Below are 27,546 nucleotides of genomic sequence, written 5' to 3' on the forward strand. Positions count from 1 at the left end.
AGGTCTTTTCCGAGATTCATAGTATTTTTTTCCCTGGATCTGCTGCCCACTTTAAATATAACATTGATGTTAAGGAAGGTGCCTCCAAATATTGCCATTCCTGCCATCCTCATGGTTCATTTGGGTCAGGATTTGGATAACACATTTTACCTGATGAGACCAGGTGTAGCAGCCAACGTAAGGGTGGAGGAGGGGAATTGCCTCAGAGTTGAGGTTATAAATATTGTTTAAAGATTTGAAAACCTTTGTTTTTAAGAGGTAAGCAGGAAATAGCCACATTTTTCCAGGATAAGAAAGACTTTCTTTTTGAGCTATACACCGAATGAACCCAATCTATTAGTGGTGCAGGTGCCTACAGTTTGCAAAATAATTGGGAATCTTTCCTGACTCCAGAAAGTTTGATTTCCCTTTTCAGATTATAACAGTATTATAACAGTAAACACAAGCTGAAGGTCTAGTTGGTGCAATATTTGGCCACTTTGTGGCCATGTTTTGTAGGCTGAGTGCCATTTGAATTTCCAAATGGCCATGCAGAGCATGCAAAGGCACTGATCGCCATCTTGGTTCAGATGTTAGTGCAGGTACAATGGAAAGAAGCCCTCAATCTCAACAGTCATCAGTTGTTTTCAGGACAGTTGTTGGTTGATCTCAACTGGATATTGCTGAAAATGTGTTGCTGGTTAAAGTGCAGCAGGTCAGGCAGCATCCAAGGAACAGGAAATTCGACGTTTCGGACACAAGCCGTTCATCAGGCTTGTGCCCGAAACGTCGAATTTCCTGTTCCTTGGATGCTGCCTGACCTGCTGCGCTTTAACCAGCAACACATTTTCAGCTCTGATCTCCAGCATCTACAGACCTCACTTTTTACTCAACTGGATATTGCCTTATTTGTAGAAATTATTTGTAGTTTGGAATGGTTTTAAAGTTGCCATAGTCTACAGGCTTATATAGGCTTTGGTTTTTATTTCAAAGGTTCTGCTCTGATCACTTGCTCCCTGTCAAGGGAGCAGGCATTTCTATCCTGTGTAAAGAGGAACACCAACAGAGGCAGTGCAGAGGAAGACAAACTGCTAAAGCAGAAAAAGGAGAGGAAGAATGGTTTCAGAAAGGGGCAACTTCTTCCACCACCATCTCACCAAGAAACACTGCTTTAATGTTTTTCCTTATAATAAAGGTGTTCTTGCTGAAATCTATCTCATATTGACAAAATATCTTCAACTGTAACCAGGGTCACGACATTTTGAGTTGGTTCATTCCAGGTTGCAGTAGGTGATATTTGCAGTAACATTTCCTAGTTTGCAATCCAATTTTTGTATTACAGAGATCACTATGGCTCTGCACACAAAGAAAGCCGAATAACTGTCAGAATCTCTTGCCAGAGGGAAACAGGCAGAGTCATCACCTGATTTTGCAAAATGATTCTCAATGGTTCAGCATGCCATTGACACACCAGTTTGTAGGAGCTTTGTGACAATTCTAAAACTAGCTATAGACTGAAAAGTAAATTGTAAAACATTCCACAGGAATGTAAGGACAAGGAGACTAGCAAGATTGGATCTTGATGAAGATTGGATTCCTGATGAAGAGGTGATGCTTGAAATGTCGAATCCTCTGCTCCTCTGATGCTGCCTGACTGGCTGTGCTTTTCCAGCACCACCCTCTTTGACTCTGATGCCAGCGTCTCTACCTGTCCATGCTCACAAAGTGTCCCTGATAAAGCCTTCCAAAACGAGTTGCTGATGTGTCCTATAATACAAGTATGTACTTCAAGAACAGCTTGCCAGTGTATTGGAGAGGTTCCCTCCACCTTTTTTTCCAGCACATATACTAACCTTTTCTTAGCTACCACTAATTATGAAGAACTGGTCCCAAGACATTAACTCTGCTTTCTCTCCACAGATGCTGCCAGACCTGCTGAGTTTTTCTAACTATTTCTGATTTTCTTTCTGATTTTCAGTATCTGCAGCTTTTTAACCATTTTTCCATACATTATTATTTTCTCATTATCTTTAAAATCACAATTAGCACTGACAGGAATTTTAAAAATAAGGTCTTTCACTGGCATTCTTTAAGGCTAGAGATTACAACTAGTATCATAGAGTCATACAGCACTGTGACATACCCTTCGGTCCAACCAGTCCATCCAAACATAATCCCAAACCAAACTAGACCCACCTGCCTGCTCCTGGCCCATTTCCCTCCAAACCTTTCCTATTCATGTACTTAACTATGTGTCTTTTAATCAAAACTATGCTTCAGTTGTTTCATATACTGCATTCAATTTATCTGCTGTAATTTAAAAGAGGCATTAAAGAAGGAAATTAAAATTGTTTTTAAAATAGAGAGGAGCAACTTAATACATGTGTAGCTCCTCCCTGCTGAATGAGAATAAAAGCAAATGAGGCACAGTAAAGTTCAGTTTACCACAGGTACTAGTCACCTCTCAGTTATTGTATCTCAGTTCACATACAGCTTGATGTGTTGAAAAAGTAGTGACCATGTTTCTGACACCGATAGTGTTCACCGTATCTTTCTGGGCCTCTCTTCTCTATCCAGTGGGATCTTGCAATATCCCTGATGATACTGTAGCAGCCAGAGCTCCAGGGGACATCATCATTGGGGGACTCTTTCCAGTCCACAGACTGGTAGAAAACCTTACAGATCGGACACAGCCAGGACCATTGCACTGCTCAGGGTATGTTTTACAGCTTTATTAATGAGGAGAAAGTGAGGATTGCAGATGCTGGAGATCAGAGTGTGGTGCTGGAGAAGCACAGCCAGTCAGGCAGCATCTGAGGAGCAGAACAGCTTATACTCAAAACGTTAGCTCTCCTGCTCCTCGGATGCTGCCTGTGACCGGCTGTGCTTTTCGACACCTTTATTAACTTGTTTCGCTTTGATTTAATTCTAGTCTTCTTTTAAGACCAGGTTTGTGTTAAGTGAAGATGGGCGAGAAGTTTAAAGGCATGAAGGGAACAAAGGAAGATAAAAGGAACCATGCATATCATGTGTCATGTTCTTATCAAGGCCTCAACAACTCAGAGCTTCACAGTCAAGGGAATACTCTGGCTAACACTTACCTTAACCTAATCCAGCCAATCAAAAGCTTAAATGAACTAAAAAAAATTCTATTTACAGTCTGTAAATATTGTACAAAATAACAATGCTATCAGAATGTGAGTGAAGTGCAGGAGGGACTGTGATATGTGAGGATGTCAATAATACAATGAAAAATAAAATCAGACTCCCTCTGAGTGCATGGGCTAAATTTGTATTTTCAGAAATGGAGCAGATAATTTGCTTACTTCAAGTTTCACAAACCTCAGTCTAATACCTGGTCAGCTCTAGTTATCATCGGGTAAGGGATAAAATTGGTCAAAATACCTGGACAGCTCCCCGGCACATTTTTTGAGTAGTCTTGTGAGATTTTCTAAATCTATCTGGAAAGACAGATAGAAATTTCAGTTTAAAATTTAAACTAAAATACAGCACTTCTGGCAGTGCATTGGTTGAGAACTATTTTGTTAATATATCTAAAAGGCTTAACGTCTTAATGTCAGGTAGGGAAATTTAGAACTAGGGACCACAGTTTCAAAATAAAGGGTCTCCCATTTAAAATGGAAAGCAGGAGGAATTTCTTATCTCAGAATGTCTTTAATATTTGGAACTCACTAACCCAGAAAGCAGAGGAGGTTTGGTCTCTGAATGTATTGCAGGATTATGTGAACAGATTGATATATCTAATTTCCAAAAGGCATTCGACAAAGTGCTGCATAAAAGGCTGCTACATAAGATAAAGATGTATGGCGTTACAGGCGATGTATTAGCATGGATCAAGGATTGGTTAACTAAGACGAAGCAAAGAGTGGAAATAAATGAGTGCTTTTCTGCTTGGCAATCAGCAACCAGTGCTGTGCCTCAGGATCAGTTTTTCACAATTTATCTAGATGATTTGGAGTTGGGGACCACATGTAGTGTGTCAAAGTTTGCGGATGACACTAAAATGAATGGTTGAGAAAAGTGATCAGAGGATTGTGAAAGTTTGCATAGTTTAAGTTAGTCAGCAAAAGTCCTGCAGTACAATGTTAATAAATGTGAAGTCATCCATTTCGGTCAGAATAACTGTAAAAAGGACTATTACCTGAATGATTTGAAATTGCAGCACATTGCTGTGCAGTGGGACCTGGGTGTCTTTGTAAATGAATCACAGAAGGTTGATCTGCAGGTGCAACAGGTAATTAAGAAGGTCATGGAATTTTGTCCTTCATTGCTAAAGGGATTGAGTGTAAAAGCAGAGAGGTTAACTTGCAGCTCTATAGGATGCTGGTAAGTCCACACCTGGAGTACTACGTGCAACTTTGATCTCCTTAATTGACAAAGGATGTTTGGCACTAGAGGGAATGCAGAGGAGGTTCAGTAAATTGATTCTGGATTTGAGTGGTTGGCTTATGGGGAGAGACTGAGTAGACTGGGATTATATTCTTTGGAATTTAGAAGAATGAGGGGGGAATCTTACAGAAATATAAAATTATGAAGGGACTAGATAGGATAGAAGTAGAGAGGATGTTTCCACTGGTGGGTGGAACTAGGATAAGATTAGAGAAAGCAGATTTAGAACTGAATTGAGAAGAAGCTTGTTTGTCCACAGGGTTGTGAATCTGTGGAATTCCCGCCCCAGTGAAATAGTTGACACATCCTCATTAAATGTTTTTAAAGCTAAAATAGATAATTCTTTGAACAGTAATAGAATTAAGAGTTATGGTGAGATGGCGGGTATGTAGAGCTGAGGCCACAAAAACATCAGCTGTGATCTTATTGAATGGCAGAGCAGGCTTGAAGGTCCAGAGGGCCTACTCCTAATTCTCACATATAGGAGTCGAGGTTAATGGAGGTCAGGTGGAAATGTAGGGATTTATGAAGATGTGATTGCATGATGGACCAGTTTGAAAGGATCAAGGCGTCTACCTTGTTCCAATGTCCTATGTTATTATTATGGTGTGTTAAAAAAAAACTCCTAATGCCCAGCAATCTTAAGAACAGCTCGAAATATGATGCCTGATCTTGCAACTGCCATCACAACACATCTGACCAAAGGTAATCCTATTATAGATTGTCCACTTACCTGTCAGTAACTTTCACGGTAGTTTTCCACATTTGGCCTGTCCGTGATGTGACAATCATAGGGCACTGACTAGAAATGCACTCAGAGCAGGATTTAAGATGAAAGCCAAGATGCAGCCCCTTTTTATGGCATTAGCTGCTGTATTCCAATAAGAAACATGTTTAAAAGTCAGAAAGCTCTTTTTGCAGCAAGTTGGAGAGGGATCAGAGTGGTTGGTGGGTGTTGACGAAGCAGGATGCCAGGTGGATGAGTGGGATGTGTGGCAGCTGGGTGAGATAGTAAAATAGAAGGTGGGTGAGGTAGTTGGGCGGCAGCTGGAAGATAGGTAAGGCGACAGGTAGGTAAGGAGGTGGGGAATCAGGTGGGTGAAGGGGTAGTATGCTGGGATATGGTTTCAGGCAAGAGGTTGAGGGATTATGGTGGCAGGTTTGTGAGAAATAGGCTGCCAGGTGTGAAAGAGTGGAGGGGGGGATGGTCAGTTAATAAATGAAATAATGCAGGTGAAACGTAAGTGAGAAGGGTATCAGAAGGTGGGGAATGCTCGGGTGACACAGGGAATGGGGACATGTTGTCCATAGAATCCCACGGTCGGGGGAGGGCTAGGCGGATTGGGTGGGTCACTGCGTGCTGGTGTGGTTCAGGTATTCAGGTTGAGGAGGTCAGCCTACCAGCTGGGTCAGTATGACAGTTAGGAGGGCATCCAAGTTGGCTGGGGTGAGGATGCTGTTGGCTGGGTTAAGTGTGCAGTGGTGAAAGGATGTGTGAGATGTAGAACTTAATTTATTTCCATCAAAAGTAAAGTGACCAACTTTCCATCTTTGCAAACACACCACAAACACTGTGATATGGTACTCTTTGTTTCTTTATAATTATGAAAAATCTGTTGTGTTTTATTTCCCTTTAGATTTGATCCTTCCATGTTTCTCCATGTCCAAGCTATGATATATACCATCGAACAGATAAACAATTCAACTTTTTTACCTGGTATAAAACTGGGATATGAAATTTATGACAGTTGCTCCGAGGTTATCACTGCAATACAAGCGACCCAAAGATTTCTTTCCAAATTTAACTCCTCGGACAGTAGGATTGAAGTTCATTGTAATTACGCCAACTACAATCCAAATGTAAAAGCAGTTGTTGGAGGCTATTACTCAGAAATATCAATTGTAGTTGCAAGGTTGTTGAATCTTTACCTTATTCCACAGGTATGTATTTTTTTTATTCTCTAAAATGTATCATTGTTCTTTGGTTCAACTGTTTTCAGTGTTTTTGGTTGTGGCCATTGGTGGCTAGACCAGTATTTATGTCCAGCAGTTCTCTAGTTGGTCTTGATAAGGTGATGGTGGATGTTCTTCTCGAAGCACTGCAGATCATGAAGTTCAAATGGTGGGTTTGGAAGTCCGGAAACATGACCATGACACATTAAAGGATTATTTAAGTAATTGAGACGGTTAGTTGGAATGAACCTTGGAGTTGATGGTTTTTGCCTGCGCTTGTTAGTTTCATCCTTTTAGCTAGTGCATTGGGTTTTTAGGTTTGGAAGATGATTGCATAAGAAAATCTAGACGAGCTGCTGCAATGTATTCTATAGTTAATCGATGCTGCAGCTACAATATCTTGATGCTGAAATGGGTGAGTTTTTGCTTCAATAATTAGAATGTCATTCAAAAGGATTTCTTTGTTTTGAATGGCATTAAGCTCACTCGGGCAAGGTGATGGCCTAGTGGTATTATCATGAGACAATTAATCAGGAGACCCAGGTAATGTTTTGGGAATCTGGGATGAAATTTCACCATTGCAGATGATGGAATTTGTATTGAATAAAAATCTGGAATATAAATCAAATGATTAGATTAGATTACTTACAGTGTGGAAACAGGCCCTTCGGCCCAACAAGTCCACACCGACCCACCGAAGCGCGACCCACCGAAGCGCAACCCACCCATACCCCTACATTTGCCCCTTATCTAACACTACGGGCAATTTAGCATGGCCAATTCACCTGACGTGCACATCTTTGGACTATGGGAGGAAACCGGAACACCCAGAGGAAACCCACGCAGACACGGGGAGAACATGCAAACTCCACACAGTCAGTCACCTGAGGCGGGAATTGAACCCGGGTCTCTGGCGCTGTGAGGCAGCAGTGCTAACCATGAACTGTTGACCATGAAACAATTGCCAATTGTCAGAAAAAAATCCATCTAGTTCACTAATGTCCTTCAGGAAAAGAAACTGCCATCCTTACCTGGTCTGGCCCACCTGTGACTCCAGACCACAGCAATGTGGTTGACTCTCAACTACCCTATGGGCAACTAGGGATGGACACTGAATGTTGGCTTAGCTAATGATGCCCATATCCTAAGAATTAATTAAATAAAGAGTGTTGTTGAAATGGAGAGTATTTCATTATAATTCTGGTTTATTAAATCCTTTGGGGAATTTTGAAGTAACTCACTTGCCACAAAATATTTAACCTCTGACCTGTTCCAGCATCCATAGCATTTATCTAACCAGCTTAGTTCAGTGTCTTATCAGGATGTTAGTGGTGATGATTTGTTGTTGGTAATGCATTAAATGTCGAGGGAAGATGATTATGTTCTATTTTTGGGGGAGCTAATCATTACCTGATACTTGTGTGGTGCAAATATCATCTGGTACTTACTGGACCACAATTGGATATTATCCAGGTCCTGTAGCATGCAGGCAGTCATTTCTTCATTATCTAAGGAATTATGATTGGAACTGAACTGTATAGTCCTCATTGATGAAATTGTTTAACACAGTTAAAGAATGTTGCTGTGAGAAAATCCCACTGTGATGCCCAGTAACTGAGTTGATTGACTGTAAAGTCTACAGTCAGTCTCATTTTATCCATGATGGCAATTCAAGATGGAGAATGGAAAAAAAGTAAATTGTGGTTGTAAGACCTGCTTGTTTTTTGAGGTCTGTTAGGTGTTGGAGCTGATTTCCTCAGTAATCAGGAGCAGTAATTTCTGTTTTATAAGCTGTTGCATTGTTTTGGAAATTTGGGGAGGAAAAGATCAAAACAACAGCACTTTAAAAGGAGGAAGGGAGGCAAAGGCAAAGACCACATGGTAAGTGAGAGACAGAGAGGAAAAAACCTACACTGCTGTCTGACACAGCCGTGAATCTGCATAGCTACTGCCTTTGCTGATTGAGTTCAAGTATTTCTGGACATTAGAGTGCATCTGAGAAAAATTAATATACAACAATAATCAGAGCTTGGAGGAACAGTATTGAGCAGATAAGGACATAGTTTTAAAGTGTAACTTTACTGCTTTTTTTTGTAAATCTACAATAGTAAGTAGAGTGGCTTCTTTTTGATTGTGTGTTTTACTGAGATTAAAATTTAAAATTTTAAAACATAGGTACTAGGTGCCAACGCATCATCCTTAAATACTTTCACCACCTCTGATTAAACTCCACCACCAAAAACATCTTCCCCTCCCCACCCCTCTCCACCTTTCACAAAAACCATTCCCTTCGCCAATCCCTGATTAGTCCCACCGACCAACATCCCCATGATCAGCCAAGTTTCTGGTACCAAGAATGGCTAACAAGGGGTACGCCAGGTTCCAAGTGATCGATTGTGATAGGGGACACTAGTGGCACAGACAGATATTTTTGTGGCCGACAGCGAGAAATCAAAATGGTGTGTTGCCTCCCTGGTGCCAGGATCAAGGATATCTCAGAAAGAGTGCAGAATATTCTCAAAGGGGAGTGGGAACAGCAGGACACATTGGATCTAATGACATAGGAAGGAAAAGGATGACATTCTGAAAGGAGAATATAAGAAGTTATGCAGGAATTTAAAAAGGATGTCCGCATGGGTGATAATATCCGGATTACTCCCAGTGCTATGAGCTAGTGAGGGTAGAAATAGGAGGATAGAGCAGATGAATGCATGGCTGAGGAGCTGGTGCAGGTGAGAAGGGTTCATATTTTTGGAGCATTGGAATCTCTTCTGGGGTAGAAGTGACCTGTATAAGAAGGATGGATTGCACCTGAATTAGCAGACGAGTAATATACTGGCAGGGAGATTTGCTAGAGCTGCTCAGGAGGATTTAAATGAGCAAGGTGGTGGTGGTGGTGAGGGGGGGGAGGTGGGAAGGGAGGGGTGTGGGAGGTTGATGGGACTGAGGGAGGTAGTGAGCAAATCCAACAGTTTGGGCAGGCAGAAAGAAAGCAAAGAATGAGGTAGGGTTGATACATTAAACAACATTTATTTCAATGCAAGAAGGCAAATAGGGAAGGCAGATTAACTCAGGGCATTGTGAGGAACATGGGACTGGGACATTATAGCAATTAGCAATTACCATTCTTGGTACCAGAAACTTGGCTGATCATGGGGGTGGTGGTCGGTGGCTAATCAAGGATTGGTGAAGGGAATGGTCCTTGCGGAAGGTGGAGAGGGGCGGGGTGGGTTTAGTCAGAGTTGATGAAAGTATTTAAAGATGATGGCTCAGGGATGGAAAGGAATGGCAGCTTAATGTTCCAGGATACAAATGCGATAGGAATGACAGAAAGGGAGTCAAGAGAGGAGGAAGAGTGGCATTTTTGATAAGGGATAACATACCGGCTGTACTAAGGGAAGGTATTCCTGGGAATATGTTCAGGGAAGTTATTTGGGTGGAACTGAGAAATAAGAAAGGGATGATCACCTTATTGGGATTGTTCTATTGACCCCCTAGTAGTCAGTGGGAAATTGAGAAACAAATTTATTAGGAGATTTCAATTATCTTGAAGAATAATAGGGTGGTAATGGTAGAGGATTTTAAATTTCCAAACATGGACTGGGACTGCCATAGTGTTAAGGGCTTAGATGGAGAGGAACTTGTTATGTGTATTCAAGAAGGTTTTCTGATGCAGTATTTGAATGTACCACTAGAGAAGGTACAAAACTTGAACCTATTCTTGGGAAATAAGACAGGGCAAGTGACTGAGGTGTCAGTGGGGGAGCACTTTGGGGCCAGTGACCATAATTCTATTAGTTTTAAAATAGTGATGAAAGAAGATAGGCGGTTTCTAAATTGGAGGAAGGCAAATTTTGACGGTATTAGGCAAGAAGTTTCAAAAGACGATTGGGGTCAGATGTTTGTAGATAAAGGGATGGCTTGAAAATGGGAAGCCTTCAAAAATGAGATAATGAGTGCAGAGACAGTATGTTCCTGCTAGAGTGCAATGTAAGGCTGATAGGTGTAGGGAATGCTGGATGACAAGAGAAATTGAGGTTATGGTCAAGAAAAAGAAGGAAGCATATGCAGGTATAGACAGCAGAGATCGAGTGAATCCTAAGAAGAGTATAACAGCAGTAAGAATATACTTAACAGAGAAATCAGGAGGGCAAAAACAGGACATGAGATAGCTTTGGCAAATCTAAAAGATTCTCCTTTAATACATTAAAGATTATTAATAACAAATACATTAAGGGTAACTAGGGAGAGATTAGGCCCCATCAAAGGTCAACAAGGCAGCCCATGTGTGGAACCGCTGGAGGTGGGGCAAATACTAAATGTGTATTTTGCATCAGTATTTACTGTGGAGAAGAACATGGAAGATGCAGAATGGGGGAAAATAGATGGTGACATCTTGAAAAATATCCATATTACAAAAGAGGAGGTGCTGGATGTTTTAAAATGCTTTTTGGTGAATAAATCCCCAGGACCTGATCAGTTGTACCCTAGAACTCTGTGGGATGCTAGGGAAGTGATTGCTGGGCCCCTTGCTGAGATAGTTGCATCATTGATAGTCACAGGTGAAGTGCCGTTAGACTGGCGGTTGGCTAATGTGGTGCCACTGTTCAAGAAGGGTGGTAAGGACATACCAGGGAAATGCAGCCCAGTGAGCCTGACATCAGTGGTGGGCAAGTTGTTGGAGGGAATCCTGAGGGACAGGATTTATAGGTCATTGGAAAGGCAAGGACTTATTAACGATAGTCAAAATGGCTTAGTGCTCGGGAAATCATGCCTCACTAACTCGATTGATTAATAAAGAGGATTGATGAAGGCAGATCAGTAGATTTGATCTATATAGACTTCAGTAAGGTGTTTGACAAGGTTCTTCATAGTAGACTGGTTAGCAAGGCTAGATCACATGGAATACAGGGAGAACTAGCCACTCGGATACAGAACTGGCTCAAAGGTAGAAGACAGAGTATGTGGTGATGGGTTTCTTTTCAGACTGGAAGCCTGTGATCAGTGGTGTGCCACATAGATCAGTGCTGGGTCCACTATTTTTCATTATTTATATAAATGATTTGGATGTGAACATAGGGGGTATAGTTAATAAGTTTGCAGATGACGCCAAAGTTGGAGGTATAGTGGACAGCAAAGGAGGTTACCTCAGAGTACAGCAATACCTTGATCAGGTGGGCCAAGAAGTGGCAGATGGAGTTTAATTTAGATAAATGTGAGGTGCTACGTTTTGGAAAGATGAATTAGGGCAGGACTGTAGGACTTATATGCTTAATAGTAAGGTCCTGTGGAGTGTTGCTGAACAAAGAGACATTGGAGTGCAGGTGCATTGTTCCTTGAAAGTGGAATCCCAGCTAGTTAGGATAGTGAAGAAGGCATTTGGTATGCCTGCCATTTTTAGTCAGTGAATTCAGTATAAGAGTTGGGAGGTTATGTTGTGGCTGTACAGGACATTGGTTAGGCCACTTTTGGAATATTGTGTTCAATTCTGGTCTCCCTTCTTTAGGAAGGATGTTGTGGGTTCAGAAAAGATTTACAATGACATTGCCAGGGTTGGAAGGTTTGAGCTATAAGGAGAGACTGAATAGGCAGGGGCTGTATTCCCTGGAGTGGCGGAGGCTAAGAGGTGATAATCTCCAGGGATATTTTAATGGGGGAGTCCAGAACTAGAGGGCATATGTTTAGGGTGACAGGGACAAAAGGTTCAGCTTTTTCATGTAGAGAGTTGTGTGCATGGAATGAGCTGCCAGAGAAAGTAGCACAATTGCAGCATTTAAAAGACATCTGGATGGGTACATGAATAGGAAGGGGTTAGAGGGATATGGGCCAAGTACTGCCAAGTGGGACTAGATTAATTTAGGGTATCTGATTCATATAGATGAATTTGACCAAAGGGTCTGTTTCCATGCTGTACATTTCTATGACTCTGTGACATAAACTGCTGGAGCCATCCTCCAGATTTCCTTGACTTCAGTTTGTTATGGGTTTCAATGTAGTACAAATCACTAAGCAAGTTCAGCTTCTTTGTTGATGTTGAGGCTCTAGATGTACTGCAGCCTTTGGCCAAATGGTTCTGACACAATAAATTTGCAGCAGGACGTGGTCGATGAATATATGTTTCTTGATTGCTTTACTAATGTTTGAAAGTTGGATCTGAAATTGTCATGTATGCCACAATTTTGAAACTGTATTCACCAAGAGTTGATGAAAAAAAATTTTAAAAAATTAAATTCAAACATAAAAACTTACAAAGTCTATGCTGCAATATTAATTCAAATGTGATTATGTGGGGGTGCCGGTGTTAAACTGGGATGGACAAAATCGGAAGTCACATGATACCAAATCCTGACCTCACCTGATGAAGGAGTAGTCATTCAAATGTAACCCAAATGAAAGCTCCTCTTAGTTTTCAGATAATGATGGCACAACTCAGGGTTCAAATAAAGAAAAGCTTAAATATGATCATCAATGTAGCTGAAGTACATAAATTTTAGGATAATAGCAGAGACACAGCAATATAATTTCAGTGTCACTGAGGGAGGAAGCTGTAAAATCAGACAAGGACTTCATCCTCAAGGATTGCAGCATCAGAATACAATTGTAGGTGTACAAGATGCTGTTTCAAGAGACTTCCAGAAGCAAAAGTAGGAATCCATAAAGCAGTTAGAATGGGAGTTTCCTAATTGTTTTCTGTGTTGAGGGGGATAAGCATGTTCAGTGATGATGAACAAGCTGCTCCTGACCAACGAGATAACTCACTGGATTGCCTGTGAGTCAGCTCAATAACAGCAAGTCAGGCAGCATCCGAGGAGCAGGAGAATCGATGTTTTGGGCAAGAGCCCTTCATCAGGAATAAGGCTTGTGAGCCAAGAGGGTGGGGCAAAGGTAGCTGAGAGTGCAATAGGTGGATGGAGGTGGGGGTAATGGTGATAGGTCAGAATGGAGGGTGGAGAGGATAGGTGGGAAGGAAGATGGACAGGTAGGACAGGTCATGAGGGTGGTGCTGAAGATTGGAACTCACCCATATATTGATATACGAATTTTGACTGCTCATATTCACCAATAAGAAATGGCTTATTATATTAATAGTGATATAAAGTTTCAACTGGTCTGAATAATTGGAGAATGCACACAACAACAATGAATGTCCACTGATTTCTACTCTGGCATACATTTTGCAGAGAATTTTGTTCATGGTCCTCTAGAAAGAACTGTTTCTTTACAATACAATAAAATGTTTTCCAAGCTGAGTCTACCAACTATAGTCATTATTATAGCAGTTTTACAGAATGAATTTTTAGGTATGAAAAATCATCTCTTGCTCTACAATTTGAAAGAGCATTCCTAGAACCTTAAAGAATGAGGACAGTTTGAGGTTATGGCCAATCCATAACATGAGTTATGCAAGTAATAATTGTAAAAAGAAGCACAAGTTTTATCTCACCCTTTTAATATTCAATTAAAAATATTTGCTTGAAATGGTATATGTCGACATTTAAATGTATTATTCTGACAATACAAAATGATTCTGTTTTGAAATGTTGTTTTGTTCTTTGAACTCTTGACAGATTAGTTATGGGTCAACAGCAGAAACACTCAGTGACAAGACAAAGTTTGCATCATTTTTACGGACCGTTCCAAATGTCGATCATCAAGCTAATGGCATAGCTCAACTTATGGAACACCTCAACTGGAAACGGGTGGCGGCCATTGCTTCTGACGATGCATATGGACGGGCTGGATTGAAGAGTTTTACCTCACATGCAGCAAGGCTCAATATTTGTGTTAAATTTCAAATATTTATTCCAATTTTTAAGGATGAATACCAAAATGCTAAAATTAATGAGACAGCTGAAATGATTATGAAGTCAACTGTACAAGTTATAATCACATTTGTAAGATCATCAGAAATCATCAAACTGTTCACCACATTGATTCAACGGAATATAAGTAAAATTTGGATTGCTAGTAATGTCTGGTCCACTTCTAGGGTGGTTGCCAGTATTAATGACATTGAAAAGAATGGAATTATTTTGGGCTTTACTTTCAAAGGTGGAACAATACCAAATTTTAAAAATTACTTAAAGAAGTTAAAGTTTTACCCATCTGATGCTAACCAGATTATTAAAGAGTACATAAACTTTATAAATAGAAGGGATGCAAAGAAACCAATTGGGAAAAATTCAAACTCACAAGGAAATAAATCTCAGAAGTATTACGAAATTGTTGAAATGGTTAAAGAACCCAGTATCTATGGTGTATACTCAGCTGTCAAGGCGATAGCTTATGCTCTTCAGAAAATGTTTAATTGTACTCAAGGAAACTGCAACCAAAATTTTAATTTCCCACCATGGCAGGTAAATATATATCAAGATTCTTTCTATAATATATAGGCATACTTTATGTATACAATATAATATATAGGCATACTTTATGCATACTATAATCACAACTTTAACTGCAAGCCTCCTACTGATTCACAAGCCGTCATCATTCTACAAGCAGATTACTCCAACTCTTTCTTAACTGGTATTCAGCCCCATCACTACCTTCAACTATTCCAGAATGTTACAGCCTTTTTCCATTCCAAAAAGGCTCTGTCCTCACTTTTATATTGATCCATCACTGGTGAAGAAGCTTGAATGCATGTACCAACAGGTTCAATAACAGTTTCTTCTCTGCTGTTACTCTCCAATTTCAAATGATGTCGATCTCACTGATGTTGATCTTGTTTTGTACACCAGCTGTGCAGCTGTAACCTTGTATGCCTTGCGTTGTCTAAGCACCCTATGATCTGTATGTCCTTGTTTACTATGATCTGCCTGTACTACTCATAAAACAATGCTTTTTACTGAACTCAGGTACATGCGACTACAATAAATCAATGAATCAATCTGTTTTACCCCGGTAATCTACTACATGTCCATGCACCATATAAACACTTCAAACATCTGTCGTTGTTCTATTCTGTACACTCTCCCTGTCAAATTTATCTTTCAGAAACTACAATTAGTGTCTCTTTGCACTTTCGAAACTTTTAACAGAACTTCATTCTTTGGAGGTAATATTACCTTTCATCACTCTGCAAGAAACAGACGAGAGAAAATCAATCACTTATTTTTCGACTGACTATTTTTCGTTGTCATTGATTTGCATCCACAGAAAGCTCACTATTGCTTTTATCGTCAGCTGATAAAAGTAATAATTCTTCCTTTTCTTGGCTTTTCATCCCTAACCTTGTCTGTTTTCTTACTCAGTGTATCTCACCTTCCCTGAAAGATCCAACTTAGCCCAGGAGCAGATATCACTGAGCTATGTGAACACCAATGTCAGCATCGTATTGGGGATGCAATGTGAGAGATGTTCTTTAGCAGATTAGAAAATATACTTACGCTACAACAAAGTAAAATTTATTTGCACTTATCTATTCACTAAGCTTCTAATTACTGATCTATTACTATGTATAAGTATTATTTGAATGAGGAAAGACTGTAAAAAAAAACACAGCACAGCAGGATTTGAGCATCTGAGTGCATGAAACACCAACACTAGCATCCAATTTGGGCAGGTATTAGGGAAAGCAAATAGAATGTTGGCTCTTATTTCAAAGGGATAAACATTGCAATGTCTTGCTGAAACTTGATCAGCCAATGGCTAGCAAACTGGGCTACTTATCTAAGAAAAGATACACTGCCATTGGAAGAAGTCCAGAGAAAGTGCATTCGGTTGATCCTGAGTATGGAAAGATTTCCTTCGGAAGACAGATGTGTAGTTTGGGTGTGTGTTCTTTGGATGTTTAGGAGAATGGAAGAAAACATGATTAAAATGTAAAAATTTCCCAGGGTGCTTGATAGAGTAGACACAGAAAGGTTGTTTTCCCTTGTGAGACAGTGTAGGAGTGGAGGACATGATTCCAGCATAAGAAGTTTCCCATAAAAGACAGAATGAGAGGGAAAGTGTTTTTCTTAGAGGGTGGCGAATCTGTGGAAGTCTTTACTGCAAAGGTGTCACTGAGTATACTCAAGACTGAGAGAAACAGAATTTTAATCAGTGATGTGATTCAAGGGTCGTGGGGTAAACGTGAGAGTTAAGAATTATCAGTTCAGCAATGATCTAATTGAATGACAGCAGATTCGGTAGGTTGAATGGTTTACTTCTCATATAACTTATTGTCTAATGGTCTAATCTCCTCACCTATGGAACAGATGGATTCCTTCAAATGTTTCGCAGGGAGCCTACTCATTTCCAGAGTTAGCCAAGATGTATACTTGAACGCAAAACATAATTGTGCTTTTCCTTTGCAAGTAATGGCAGGACAATCCTCTGAAGTTTGTTGTTTTGTACCTGAAATGGTAAAACAAGAAAGGAAAATAAAACTGCACCAAATTAAAGAGAACAAAGGACTCATGATGATGGAATCTGAAACTGAAAGAGAAATTGCTGGAGAAACTCAGCAAGTCTGGCAGCATCTGCGGACAGAAAGCAGAATTTATGCTTTGATACTAATGACCCTTCTTCAGAATGTTTTGAAGCAGGCTCATTGGACCTGAAATGCTAATTCTGCTTTCTCTCTGCAAATGCTGCCAAACCTGCTGAGTTTCTCTGCAATTTCTGTTTTTGTTTCAACGAAATCAAATCCTTGTCAATTATAAATTCTCACCTTAATCTGCAACAGTCCCAATTCCTTCAGTCACAATACCAGTGTTGTAAAGACTATATATCTCTCTCTACCCAAGCCTCATTCTTTCCTGAGACTGTTACTTTATTTGTAGAATGCTAAGGTGTACATCAGTATTCCTTTTTTGTATTTTCAATATACGAACTTCTAATAATTGAAGAATGTTCTATTTTCAGTTGCTAAATGAATTGAAGAAAGTTAAATTTAAGACAGACGACGGACAATTTGAATTTGACAGTTCAGGAGATTTCTCAAATGGATATAACATAATTAAATGGAAGATGGAAAACGGTTCAATACAGTTTGTCAATGTTGGTACCTACAATGTGAGGAAGCAAAGTATTAATTTCTCCAGGGACTTAGCAGAGGTGAGCTTTTCCAAACAATTTAGAATGGATATGGTGGTCTCTACCTTTTTATCTCTACCTTTTACAAAAACAAAATCTAATATAAATTTGTGTAGACTTTACAGGTTAGATTTTACAGCAAGTGCAATAAATTATTTATTTCTAAATGCACATGAGATTAAGGTACAAGCTGATATATCATAAACAAACTTTTTTAAAAAAGTAAAATTATGCAGAAATTTACGCAAACATAAAATTAATTTTTCAGAACCAGTGAAGGTTTTGAGTATTAATTGTAAACTTAGACTACTGTGTCAAACCTAGTTACTTCCCAAATCAACCAGCTACAATTTTTTCAAAAGAGTTGCATCCAGATTAATTGGAAACAAAGGTAAATTCTTACCAGTGCAGTGATTTCTACCTGATTGCAGTCACTGGGGGCTTCAACAACGCACTATGTATGGAATATCAGATATAATGACAACTTATGAATGTATTGCCAGTTTACCTGAAAAGTGGCAAACATAGTCAGAATTTCAATCCATTCTATCTTTTAATATGAAGAAAAAAGTCAGCATTTCAGACAGGATGCTTATACTTGGTCAGTTGGAATCAAACCAGGCCTCCATTTCAAATAAACAAAGTAGGAGTAGAAGTAGGCTGTTTGGTTCTTCGAGACGATTCCACCATTTAATATGATCATGGCTGATCTTCTATCTCACTGTCCTATTCCTACTGTGGCGCTATACCCCCGATGTCTTTAACATCTAAAATTGTATCAATCTCTTTCTTGAATATGCCTGCGATTAGTCAAATTAAGTGTATGAAAGAGAAATCTTGCTTAGCCAATCTCATAAAGATTGATTAGTGTCCTAGCCTCGACAACCTTCTGTCGTAGCAAAGTCCACAGGTTGACCACCCTCTGAGTGAAAACTGTTTTCTCCACACAGTCTGAAATGTTCATCCTCAGTCTCCCCCATTGCCACAGTGAATCAGACTGCAAATTGGAGGAACAACACCTCATCTTCCACCTGGGCAGTCTATAGCCCGGAAGACTCAACATTGAGTTCTTCAATTTCAAATAATCTTTCCACCCAGCCCCCAATTCCTTTTCTACACCTGCCTCTTCCCTTCCATTCCACCTACCAACTCTTTGTTCCAGCTACTAACAGGATTCATTCCTCTCGTCAACCAACCAGGTTGTACCCATCTCCTGTGTTTTATGATCTCAACCTCACCATTCTGCCCCTCTTACTCACTCAAAGCCCTCCTCCTATCTCTTTATCTGCAACTCCCCCTACTCCCACATCTACTCATGAAGAAAAGTTATATCCAAAACGTCAACTTCTCCATCTCCTGATGCTGCCAGACTTCCAGCCTGCAGCTTGTCTACTCTGTTTTTCACACCAAAATGTATAACTTCACATTTAATAATGATGTATTTATTTTGCCATGTATATGCCAGTCACTGAATTTGTCTAACTTATCAAAAGTCTCTTTGCAAACCCTTCACAATTCTCAAACCCATCAAAGCTTGTGTCATCAGCAAACTTGGACATATTACATTTGGTTTCCTCATCCTGAACAGCTAGGCTCCAAGCATTGATTCCTGTGATGCACCACTATCAGCCTGAGCAAGACAAATTTATTATCACTCTGTTTCCAAACAGTTCTCAATCCATGCCAATATATTACCCCCAATCCCATGTGATTTAATTTTGCTCACTTGCCTCTTATCAAAAGCCTTCTTAAAATCCAAATTGATCACATCCACTCATTCATCCTTTCCTATTTTATCAGATACATCCTTAATAAACGCCAACAGATTACATAACAATTTTTTTCATAAACCTACACTGACTTTTTCTAATCCCATTATTGTTTTCCAAGTGTTCTAGTATTATGTTTTTATATGATTTCAGCATTTTCCCACGACTGATGTTTGGTGTTAACTGGTCTGTAATTCTACTATTTTATCTCCCTCCTTTCTTTTAAATACTGGGATTACATTTGCCACCCTCCAATATCCAGAAGATAACCATCGATTCATCCAATATTTTCAGGGTCACTTCCTTTTGTACTCTGAGACGCAGAGAATCAGACCCTAAGGATTTGTCAGCCTTTAATCCCATTAATTTCATTCCTAAAGCACGTCCTCCTTCACAGTGCACACATGGTTCTCAAACATTTCTGTAGCGGTTATTTCTGTCCTCTTTTGTGAAAGCAGCATCAAAATATGTATTCCATTCTTCTGCCATTGGATCCACTTCATAACTTCCACCATTTCTGACTGTAACGGACCTACATTTGTCTTCACTAATTTTTTTTATCATCATGAATTTATAGAAGCTTTAAAAATGAGTTTTTCTATACCTTTTGGTATTCTCTCATACTCTATTTAGCCCCTCTTGATCAATTTTTGTTTTGTCCTGTCTTATTAAAATCTAAATTGCTCCCAGTCCTCAGTCTTGCAGCTTTCGCTGGAAATTTTTATTTGTCTCCTCTTTGGATCCAATACCATCCCGAATTTCTTTTGTAAGTTATGAATGAACCGCTTTTTCTGTTTTATTTTTGTGCTGGATAAGAATGCATAATTGTTGTAACTATTCCTTACATATTCCTGCCAACACTTTTAGTAAGGTTCACCAACCCACCATTGCCACCTTGCACCATATATCCTCGCAGTTTCCTTGATTTAGATTCAGGGCGCTAGTTTCAGATTCAACTTCTTCACTCCCCATCTTAGTAAGTAATTCTAACATTTAATGGTCAATCCTCCTGATCAAAGTAGTAGTTTCCACATTCTGTGATCTACACACAACGGCTTTGACAGCTCCTGGTAAATGAGACGTCAGAGTGCCAAGTGGACTACTTAAATAAGTGATGGACTGCTTAGGACAGGTTGGTGCAGACAAGGAATATTGGATCTGGTGGGGAATTTGGAGGAGTTATGGGTCCTGAGGGGGAGGAGGGTGCTTCCAAGGTTACCAATGGGTTGTTTTCCAAGTAGCCGGATATCTGACAATGATGGTGGTGGCTTTTGTCAGTGTTGGGTCTGTGAGTGGGAAGACGTTGGGTGTTGGAAAAAGAGTGTGTGTGAGGTTTCCATGGACATTGGAGGTGATGCCAGGTTCTTGGGGGCAAGGAGCTGTCAACTTGAGTGATGGGGTCTGTCAGATTCTGGGTGGAGTGCGAGGTGTGGTGTTGGGAGAAGGGGATTCTTGAGTCCTGGAACAAGCGGTGCTGTCGGATCAGGATGTAAGGGATCTGAGGAATCAGAGTTGTAGGTTTGCCACATTGGGATGCAGTTTAATATTCACTCAGGAGTTAGCCTGGATTTTTCTGCATATCCAATAATTTAACTCCAGCAGGAACCTTTGAATTCTCTGATTTAAATTGATGCTTTCAGAGGGAAAATGGTGTGAGGGAATTGACATGGCAATGCTAAATTTCACAGGAAATTCCTGGGGAGTCTCCTATGTCAATAATTCCACAGCATTCTGATGCACATTTCCATTCAATGCTGCAGAAACAGATATTGGCGATTGGAAAATCCCAGTCTATATATTTAACTGTCCTGTGGAGACTCATAGTCACAGATTCATAGAGATGGACAGCATGGAAACAGACCCTTCAGTCCAATCCGTCCATGCCGACCAGATATCCAAACCCAATCTAGTCCAACCTGCCAGCACCCGACTCCAGACAATACTTTCAGTTTCAGAGGATTAATAAGACAAATACTGAAAGTGCAATTGTTATTACCAGTACAAAATCCCAGGCACCTTTGCTCAAGATCAAAAGTTGACTCACTTGCCTTGAATGGTTGACTTGATATTGTTTGGTCTGCCTCTTGCTACACACTTAGTTAAACTTGTTTCACACAGTGTCTCATGACTGCAAAATCTTTACATTTTATTTTCCAGACTATGATTTATTTGCCAATATTATAGTTGAGACTAAGACTTGCTTATTCACTGCATAACTGCACATCCCATTAAACTTGAGCCAAAGCCCTTTCTTATTTTGTTTCCCATTATTTTTGCCTTTTGTTTACTTTCAGGCTGGTGGTCGTGTGGGTTTGAGTTAACAACTTAAGTGAACACGCTGTCAACAAGATCTTCAGTCACTCATCTGTTCTTATATTATGTTCATCATAGGTTCAAATCTCTAATTGTCCACAAACCTGTAGACCTGGACATAAGAAGACTGTGTCAACGAAAAGGTTCTGTTGTTTTGAATGTGATCCATGCCCAGCAGGATTTTACTCTGAAAAAAATAGTAGGTATCAAGTGAGAGATGGTATGGAGAAACTTCAGTGAAACTCATTGCATATATAGCAATATGTACAACAGTAAGATTATACTTCAAATTTTTAAAGTTATTTTGAATACTTTGTACCTGGTATCCATTGCAATGCTGCAGTCCAATCACAGTGAACACATAATTGTAAGATAGATATTTGGATAAGAGCAAAACTGAAATAGGAAGATTGTAATGTGAACCCCAAAGGAAAAGTTCATGTTTAAAGTCATTATTGACACTCATTACTTTTACAGGACATGAACTTGAATCCCCTCCCCTCACTTGGTCAGTGAGCCAATGGCTTAAGCAGGAAAATTAGCATCTGGATGTAGAATTGGGATGTGCACTCCACTTAAAGAATGATTTGGAGATGCCAGTATTGGACTGGAGTGCACAAAGTTAAAAATTACACAACACCAGGTTATAGTCCAACAGGTTTAATTGGAAGCACTAGCTTTCAGAGCACCGCTCCTTCATCAGATGATTGTTCAAACTTTAAAAAGTTTGTTAGGGAACTCCAAAATGCATTGAATTCATTTTTTTTATTGCTTCTGGAAAATAATAGGGTGAGGTTTGCAAGCAGTAAGTGAGACCTTTCTTCAAAGAAGTCTGAAAGTTATAGACATAGCAGCCAGCTGAAAGCTATAGCCTGTCACTGAGTCAGGATAACTCATGAGCCCTCTAAAACTCTTGGCTCAGTTCTGGGATATCCCACTCTATTCCAGGAGTTTCCAATTTTTGGGTGTGTCTTTTAAGGCATTGTGGAGTCATAGCTGTTTTTCCACACGTTTCAAAGTGTTGGGCCAAGTTTTCAAAGGATGTTAGAGGTTTTACCTGTCACAAAGTTCTCAAACCACAGATCGTAAATTCAAAAGGACCTCCTCAGATTTCCCTCCACCATGTCAACATATGCTTTCCCTCCTGATGCCCTGTCCCAATGGTGCATCATGATCTAATGCCACTTTATTGTCTATTAAACACTATACAAAAAAGCAAGCAAACCATTTAGTGGCAGCTGGTTGCGTAATAAAAAAGCTTTTAAAAAAATGTATCAATAACTTCTCACGATATTTTTTAAAAAAGCTCCTTTCTACCACAGAAGCATAGACGTTTCAGAAATGCAGGTCTTTCAAAATATCATTGTCTGATACAATGAAGCACTTAACAACAGTGAACAAACACTTGGAAATTAATAGCAATCAAGCTGTATCGGCAATCTAATGGCTGTCTGGGCTTTCACTAAGAATACGTAATAAATTGTGGCACTTCTAGTGTAGTGGTAGTGATCCTACCTCCAGGCCTGTGGACCTGGTTCAAGTCCCACCTGCTCCAGAAGTATGTAATAATGCATCTGAACTGGTTGATTAAATATATCTATAAAGAGCTGTGTGGCACCATCACCATCTCAAAACTGCACATCCATGAGATGCTGTGGGCCATCAGCAGCAGCCAAATTGTACTCCAACACAATCTAAAACCTCATGACCTGGCATATCCACCACTTAACATCAAGGCAGGAAGTCAACTGTAGGTCACTGGAGAGTTCAGGCAGGCATGCCAATATCACCAGGCATGCCTGACAATGAGGTCAACCTTGTGAAGCTATACAATCAGAATACTTGCATACAACAGAAACATAGCAAGTGACAGGCAGATCTAAGTTATTCCACAACCAACAGCTCGAAGCTCGATAGGTCTGCCATATCCCATCATAAATGAAAAATAATTTGTTGAATGAGGAGGTTCTATGAATATCCCATCCTCAGTAATGGAGGACTCCTGTACATCAGAAACATTTGCAGCAATCTTCAGCCAGAAATGCTGAGTGGATGTGTTGAGTTGGCCTCTCTCTGAGGTCCCAGCATCATAGATGCTAGCTGTTTACCAATCTAATTCACTCCACACAACATCAAGAAACGGTTAGAGGCACTGAATACTGCAAACGCTATGCCCCCTGACAATATTCCAGTTACAGTACTGAATTCAGGTGCTTCAACACTTGCTGTATCCCTAAAATGTCCCAGTACAGTTACAGCACTGACATCTACCCGACAATGTCGAAGATTGCACAAATATATTCTATACAGAAAAAGGCAGAACAAATCGAACACGGCAAATTAATACCCCATCAGTCTAATCTCAATGATTATAAAGTGATGTAGGGTGTCATCAACAGTGCTATTAAGCAGCACCTGCTCAGAAATAACTTCCTCAGAGATACCCAGGTTGGGTTCTGCCAGGGCCACTCAGCTCCTGACCTCATTATAGCCTTAGTTTGAGCTTGGACAAAAGGCTTGAATTCCAGACATGAGGTGAGGTGAAAGTAACTCCTCTTGATATCAAGATAACACTTCACTGTGTGTGGCATCAAGAAGCTTGTGTAAAGTTGGAATCAATGGGAATCAGGTGGAAAACTCACTGCTGCCTGGAGTTGTATAAAGCATATAGCCAAATGGTTCTGGTTGGTGGAGGTCAGTCATCTCATCTCCAGGACATCTCTGCAGGAATTCCTCGGGGTAGTGTCCTAGGCTCAATTATCTTCAGCTGCTTTATCAATGACGTTCCCTCTATCATAAGGTCAGAAGTAGGGATTGCATCATTTGCAATTCCTGGGAAGGTAGAAGATGCAGGAAACCTTGCAACCTTTAAAAATGTATGTGGATGAGCACTCAAAATGTCATAACATTCAAGGCTCTGGGCCAAGTGCTGGAAAGTAGGTTTAGTGTAGGTCAGAACAGACTCATTGGGGTGAAAGGCTTCTCGTTTACTATATGACACTATGATCTATGACTCTTTAGATATGGAAGTAATCCTTCTTCAAATACAGCAGGATCTTAACAATATCCATGTTTGAGTTCAAACGTGGAAAATAAGATTAGTGCTAAAAAAGTGCAAAACAATGACCGTTTGCAACAAGAGGTAATCTAATTATTATCCCTTGGCATTCAATGGTGTTACTATCACTGAATACCAAACCATCAACATTCTGGGCTGATCATTGACCAGAAACTCGTGCTGTGCTAGTCACCTAAATGCAATGGCTGCAAGAACGATTCAGAGGCGAGAGATCATGCAGCAACAAATGAATGCCCCAAAGCCTGTCTGCCAGTGACAATGGACAAGTCAGGAGTGTGATAAGATACTCTTCACCTGCGTGAATATTTAGATTCTTCATATGTTTAGCGATATCATAAAATAAGTTTGTAACTTTCATTTTTGCTTCCTGTGCAAAAGCTTCACCTGTCAGAGGTGTATTTTAGATATTTTTGCATATGTTTAAATTCTGAAGATGCACTTCCTGTGAGGTTTCACACTGCGAACACAAATTCATAAAAGTACACCCATTGTGTCAAAATAATTAGTTTCAAAATTTCACTTTGCTCCTTTATGCTATTGTGTAACACTCTTTTCCCCAATAGATTCCAATGATTGCATTGAGTGCTCAGAAGACTACTGGTCTAAGGCAGGAAGTACAAAATGCCAGCATAAATCTGTCGAGTTTCTACAGTGGAAGCAAGCTCTTTCTGTGGTGTTAATAATATTTATCATTTTAGCCGTACTCATAATATGTGTAATACTTATATTATTCACAAAATATCGGCGTACCCCAGCTGTGAAAGCTGCAGGAGGTTGGATGTGTTACATCATGCTGTTTTCACTAGTGCTCGGTTTAGTCAGTGTTGTTTTCTTCCTCGGAGAGCCATTTGATTATACCTGTAAAATGCGACAACCACTTTTTGGTATCAGCTTTACACTTTGTGTTTCCTGCATTTTGGTGAAATCTTTTCGAATCATCCTCGCTTTTACTTTTAATCCAAATACTCATAAAAAATTGAAGTATCTTTATAAACCAGTGCCTGTTATAATTGTCACCACAGGAATTCAAGTGGTCATTTGCTCAATGTGGTTATCTTTGAAAGCTCCAAAGCCTGTACAAAATAGGAATCTTCCCCAAATGATTTTGTTGTTATGTGACGAAGGTTCCTACGTCGCATTTGTCGCAATGTTAGGATACATTGCTTTTCTTGCATTTGTCTGTTTTATTCTTGCTTTTAAGGGAAGAAAGGCACCAGAAATGTTTAATGAGGCAAAGTTTATCACGTTCAGCATGCTTGTTTATTTAATTGTGTGGATTTCATTTGGTGCTACATATGTTAATGTGGGAGCTAACAACAAATATTACCCAGTAATTGAAGCAATTGCGATTTTAGCATCAATCTATAGCATTTTATGTTGCCATTTCATTCCAACCTGTTATGTAGTTTACTTCAAGAAAGAAAGTAATGTTGAGTCAAATTATTTGACACATGCGAGGGAGCATTTCAAACAGAAAGGACAGTTTGTGTGTCCAATTACCAACATAAAAAGACACTCAGGTCAGCCTGTCTCCTTGATTCAAGTGATGGCAGATCCTGAATTTGAATGTCAAATTAATCAGCAATTTAATGACACAAACCAGAACAAAAATTGCCAGAATCAAACACTTGAAGCAACCTGCCTGAGAAAAAGACATAAAAGCGTGTGAATCTTTCATGTTTTAAGAGTGAAATAAAGAAGAAAACTGGTTTTATTCTTTACTTCAGTCACTTTGATATTAATATCAATGCTGAACGAACTTTTCACATGGAAACTTTCAAGGAATTGCTACTTATCACTATACAAAATCATCAAATAAGTCCATGTGAATGAAATTAATGTGATATTTCCAATGCAGCGTGAATCCAGTTATTTGAACTGGGCTAAAATAAATCTGTTACAGTCTAATTCAACAAACAAAAAAAGCTCTATTAAACCCATTGACCATTTGCACGCTCATATTGTGCAGAATTTGAAAGACATAGATTTTTCCAAAGGAATTAAGTGACTTTGTCGTATGTTACCCCTAATTTGAACTTGGAACATGATTGAGTCCGGTGGAATCACTACATGGCCAGTTAGTAGGAGGGAGCTTTTGCACGGTTAAATACAGTTTGAACCGAAATCACTATGTTATTAAAAGGTGCTGGACTGGGTCAGCCCATTCTGACATAAAGAAACGTTTGTCTCCTGTACTGATTTGCATCTGATTTTGAAATTTTACATGAGACCTCATCTAGAATTAGCAAACCTAGAGAAGAAACTGAACTTCAGTTTGCCGGATAAATTGTTATTGAGAGCTGAAGAGGAAGATCTTGCATTCTGACGAGGACCAGCTGGAGAAAGTGCTGTCTCAGACTCTATGGAAGAAAGTGTGCTCAGTAACAGAGCTGGTTAAAAACGAACAGTAGAACAGGGGATACTCAAAGGATGAATGAAATATTCATTACTGCTGTGAATAAAAGACATCAATTAACCAACCACGGTTTCAGCTTAATATCCTCGATCTCATTGATAGACTAAGGACATCAAGTTATCTATTTCTTTCAACATTCTTTTGTCTAGGACAGTGTTCCTTTATAACTTTGTATCTATGCATGTATGCTTGTCATTGCTTTTTCATTACATTTTGTTCCAGGGTTTATAGATAATAAAAATGATTCTTTCTTTCACGCCAAAGGACATTTTGATTGGCTTCTTATTGTTTCTGGTGTGGTAGCTAACTCCAGAACAGCTACAAACCTGGCACCTCCCTGACAAGTTAGCGAATTGCACAGGCTTGTCCTGTCTCCAGAAAGAAGGAGAAATCTAATCTGGTCAATTACCAGCCCATCAGTCTCTTCTTGACCACCAGCAAAACAATAGCAGGTGTCCTGAAATTTATGAACCTGTGCTTATTCACCCAACAGAATGGTTCACTAATGATCAACTTGGATTGTTCTAGGACCACTCAGTTCTAGACCTTATTGCAGCTTACGTACAAACATAGATGAAAGAGTTTTTTTCTAAAGGTGAAAT

At 39.7% G+C, this 27,546-nt stretch overlaps 1 protein-coding gene across 1 annotated transcript; it reads left to right on the forward strand.

Annotated features, from left to right (window-relative positions):
* Window positions 1-2,498: 2,498 nt before the first annotated feature.
* Window positions 2,499-26,197, forward strand: LOC132835428 (G-protein coupled receptor family C group 6 member A-like). The gene is made up of 6 exons (XM_060854827.1): window positions 2,499-2,695; window positions 6,027-6,330; window positions 13,911-14,699; window positions 17,197-17,388; window positions 21,528-21,648; window positions 25,092-26,197. The coding sequence occupies exons 1-6, from the start codon at window positions 2,499-2,501 to the stop codon at window positions 26,195-26,197; spliced, it is 2,709 nt and encodes a 902-aa protein (XP_060710810.1).
* The last annotated feature ends 1,349 nt before the right edge of the window (window positions 26,198-27,546 follow it).

This window comes from Hemiscyllium ocellatum, chromosome 3, assembly GCF_020745735.1.
Source record: "Hemiscyllium ocellatum isolate sHemOce1 chromosome 3, sHemOce1.pat.X.cur, whole genome shotgun sequence".
Classification (NCBI taxonomy): domain Eukaryota; kingdom Metazoa; phylum Chordata; class Chondrichthyes; order Orectolobiformes; family Hemiscylliidae; genus Hemiscyllium; species Hemiscyllium ocellatum.

What these genes read in the sequence shown, in the direction of transcription:
- LOC132835428 (XM_060854827.1), top strand. Translation starts at nt 2,499, where the DNA reads ATGTTTCTGACACCGATAGTGTTCACCGTATCTTTCTGGGCCTCTCTT. An exon ending in ATCTTTACCTTATTCCACAG is followed by an intron (nt 6,331 to 13,910) that starts GTATGTATTTTT and finishes AACTCTTGACAG; the next exon opens with ATTAGTTATGGGTCAACAGC. An exon ending in TCTCCAGGGACTTAGCAGAG is followed by an intron (nt 17,389 to 21,527) that starts GTGAGCTTTTCC and finishes TGTTCATCATAG; the next exon opens with GTTCAAATCTCTAATTGTCC.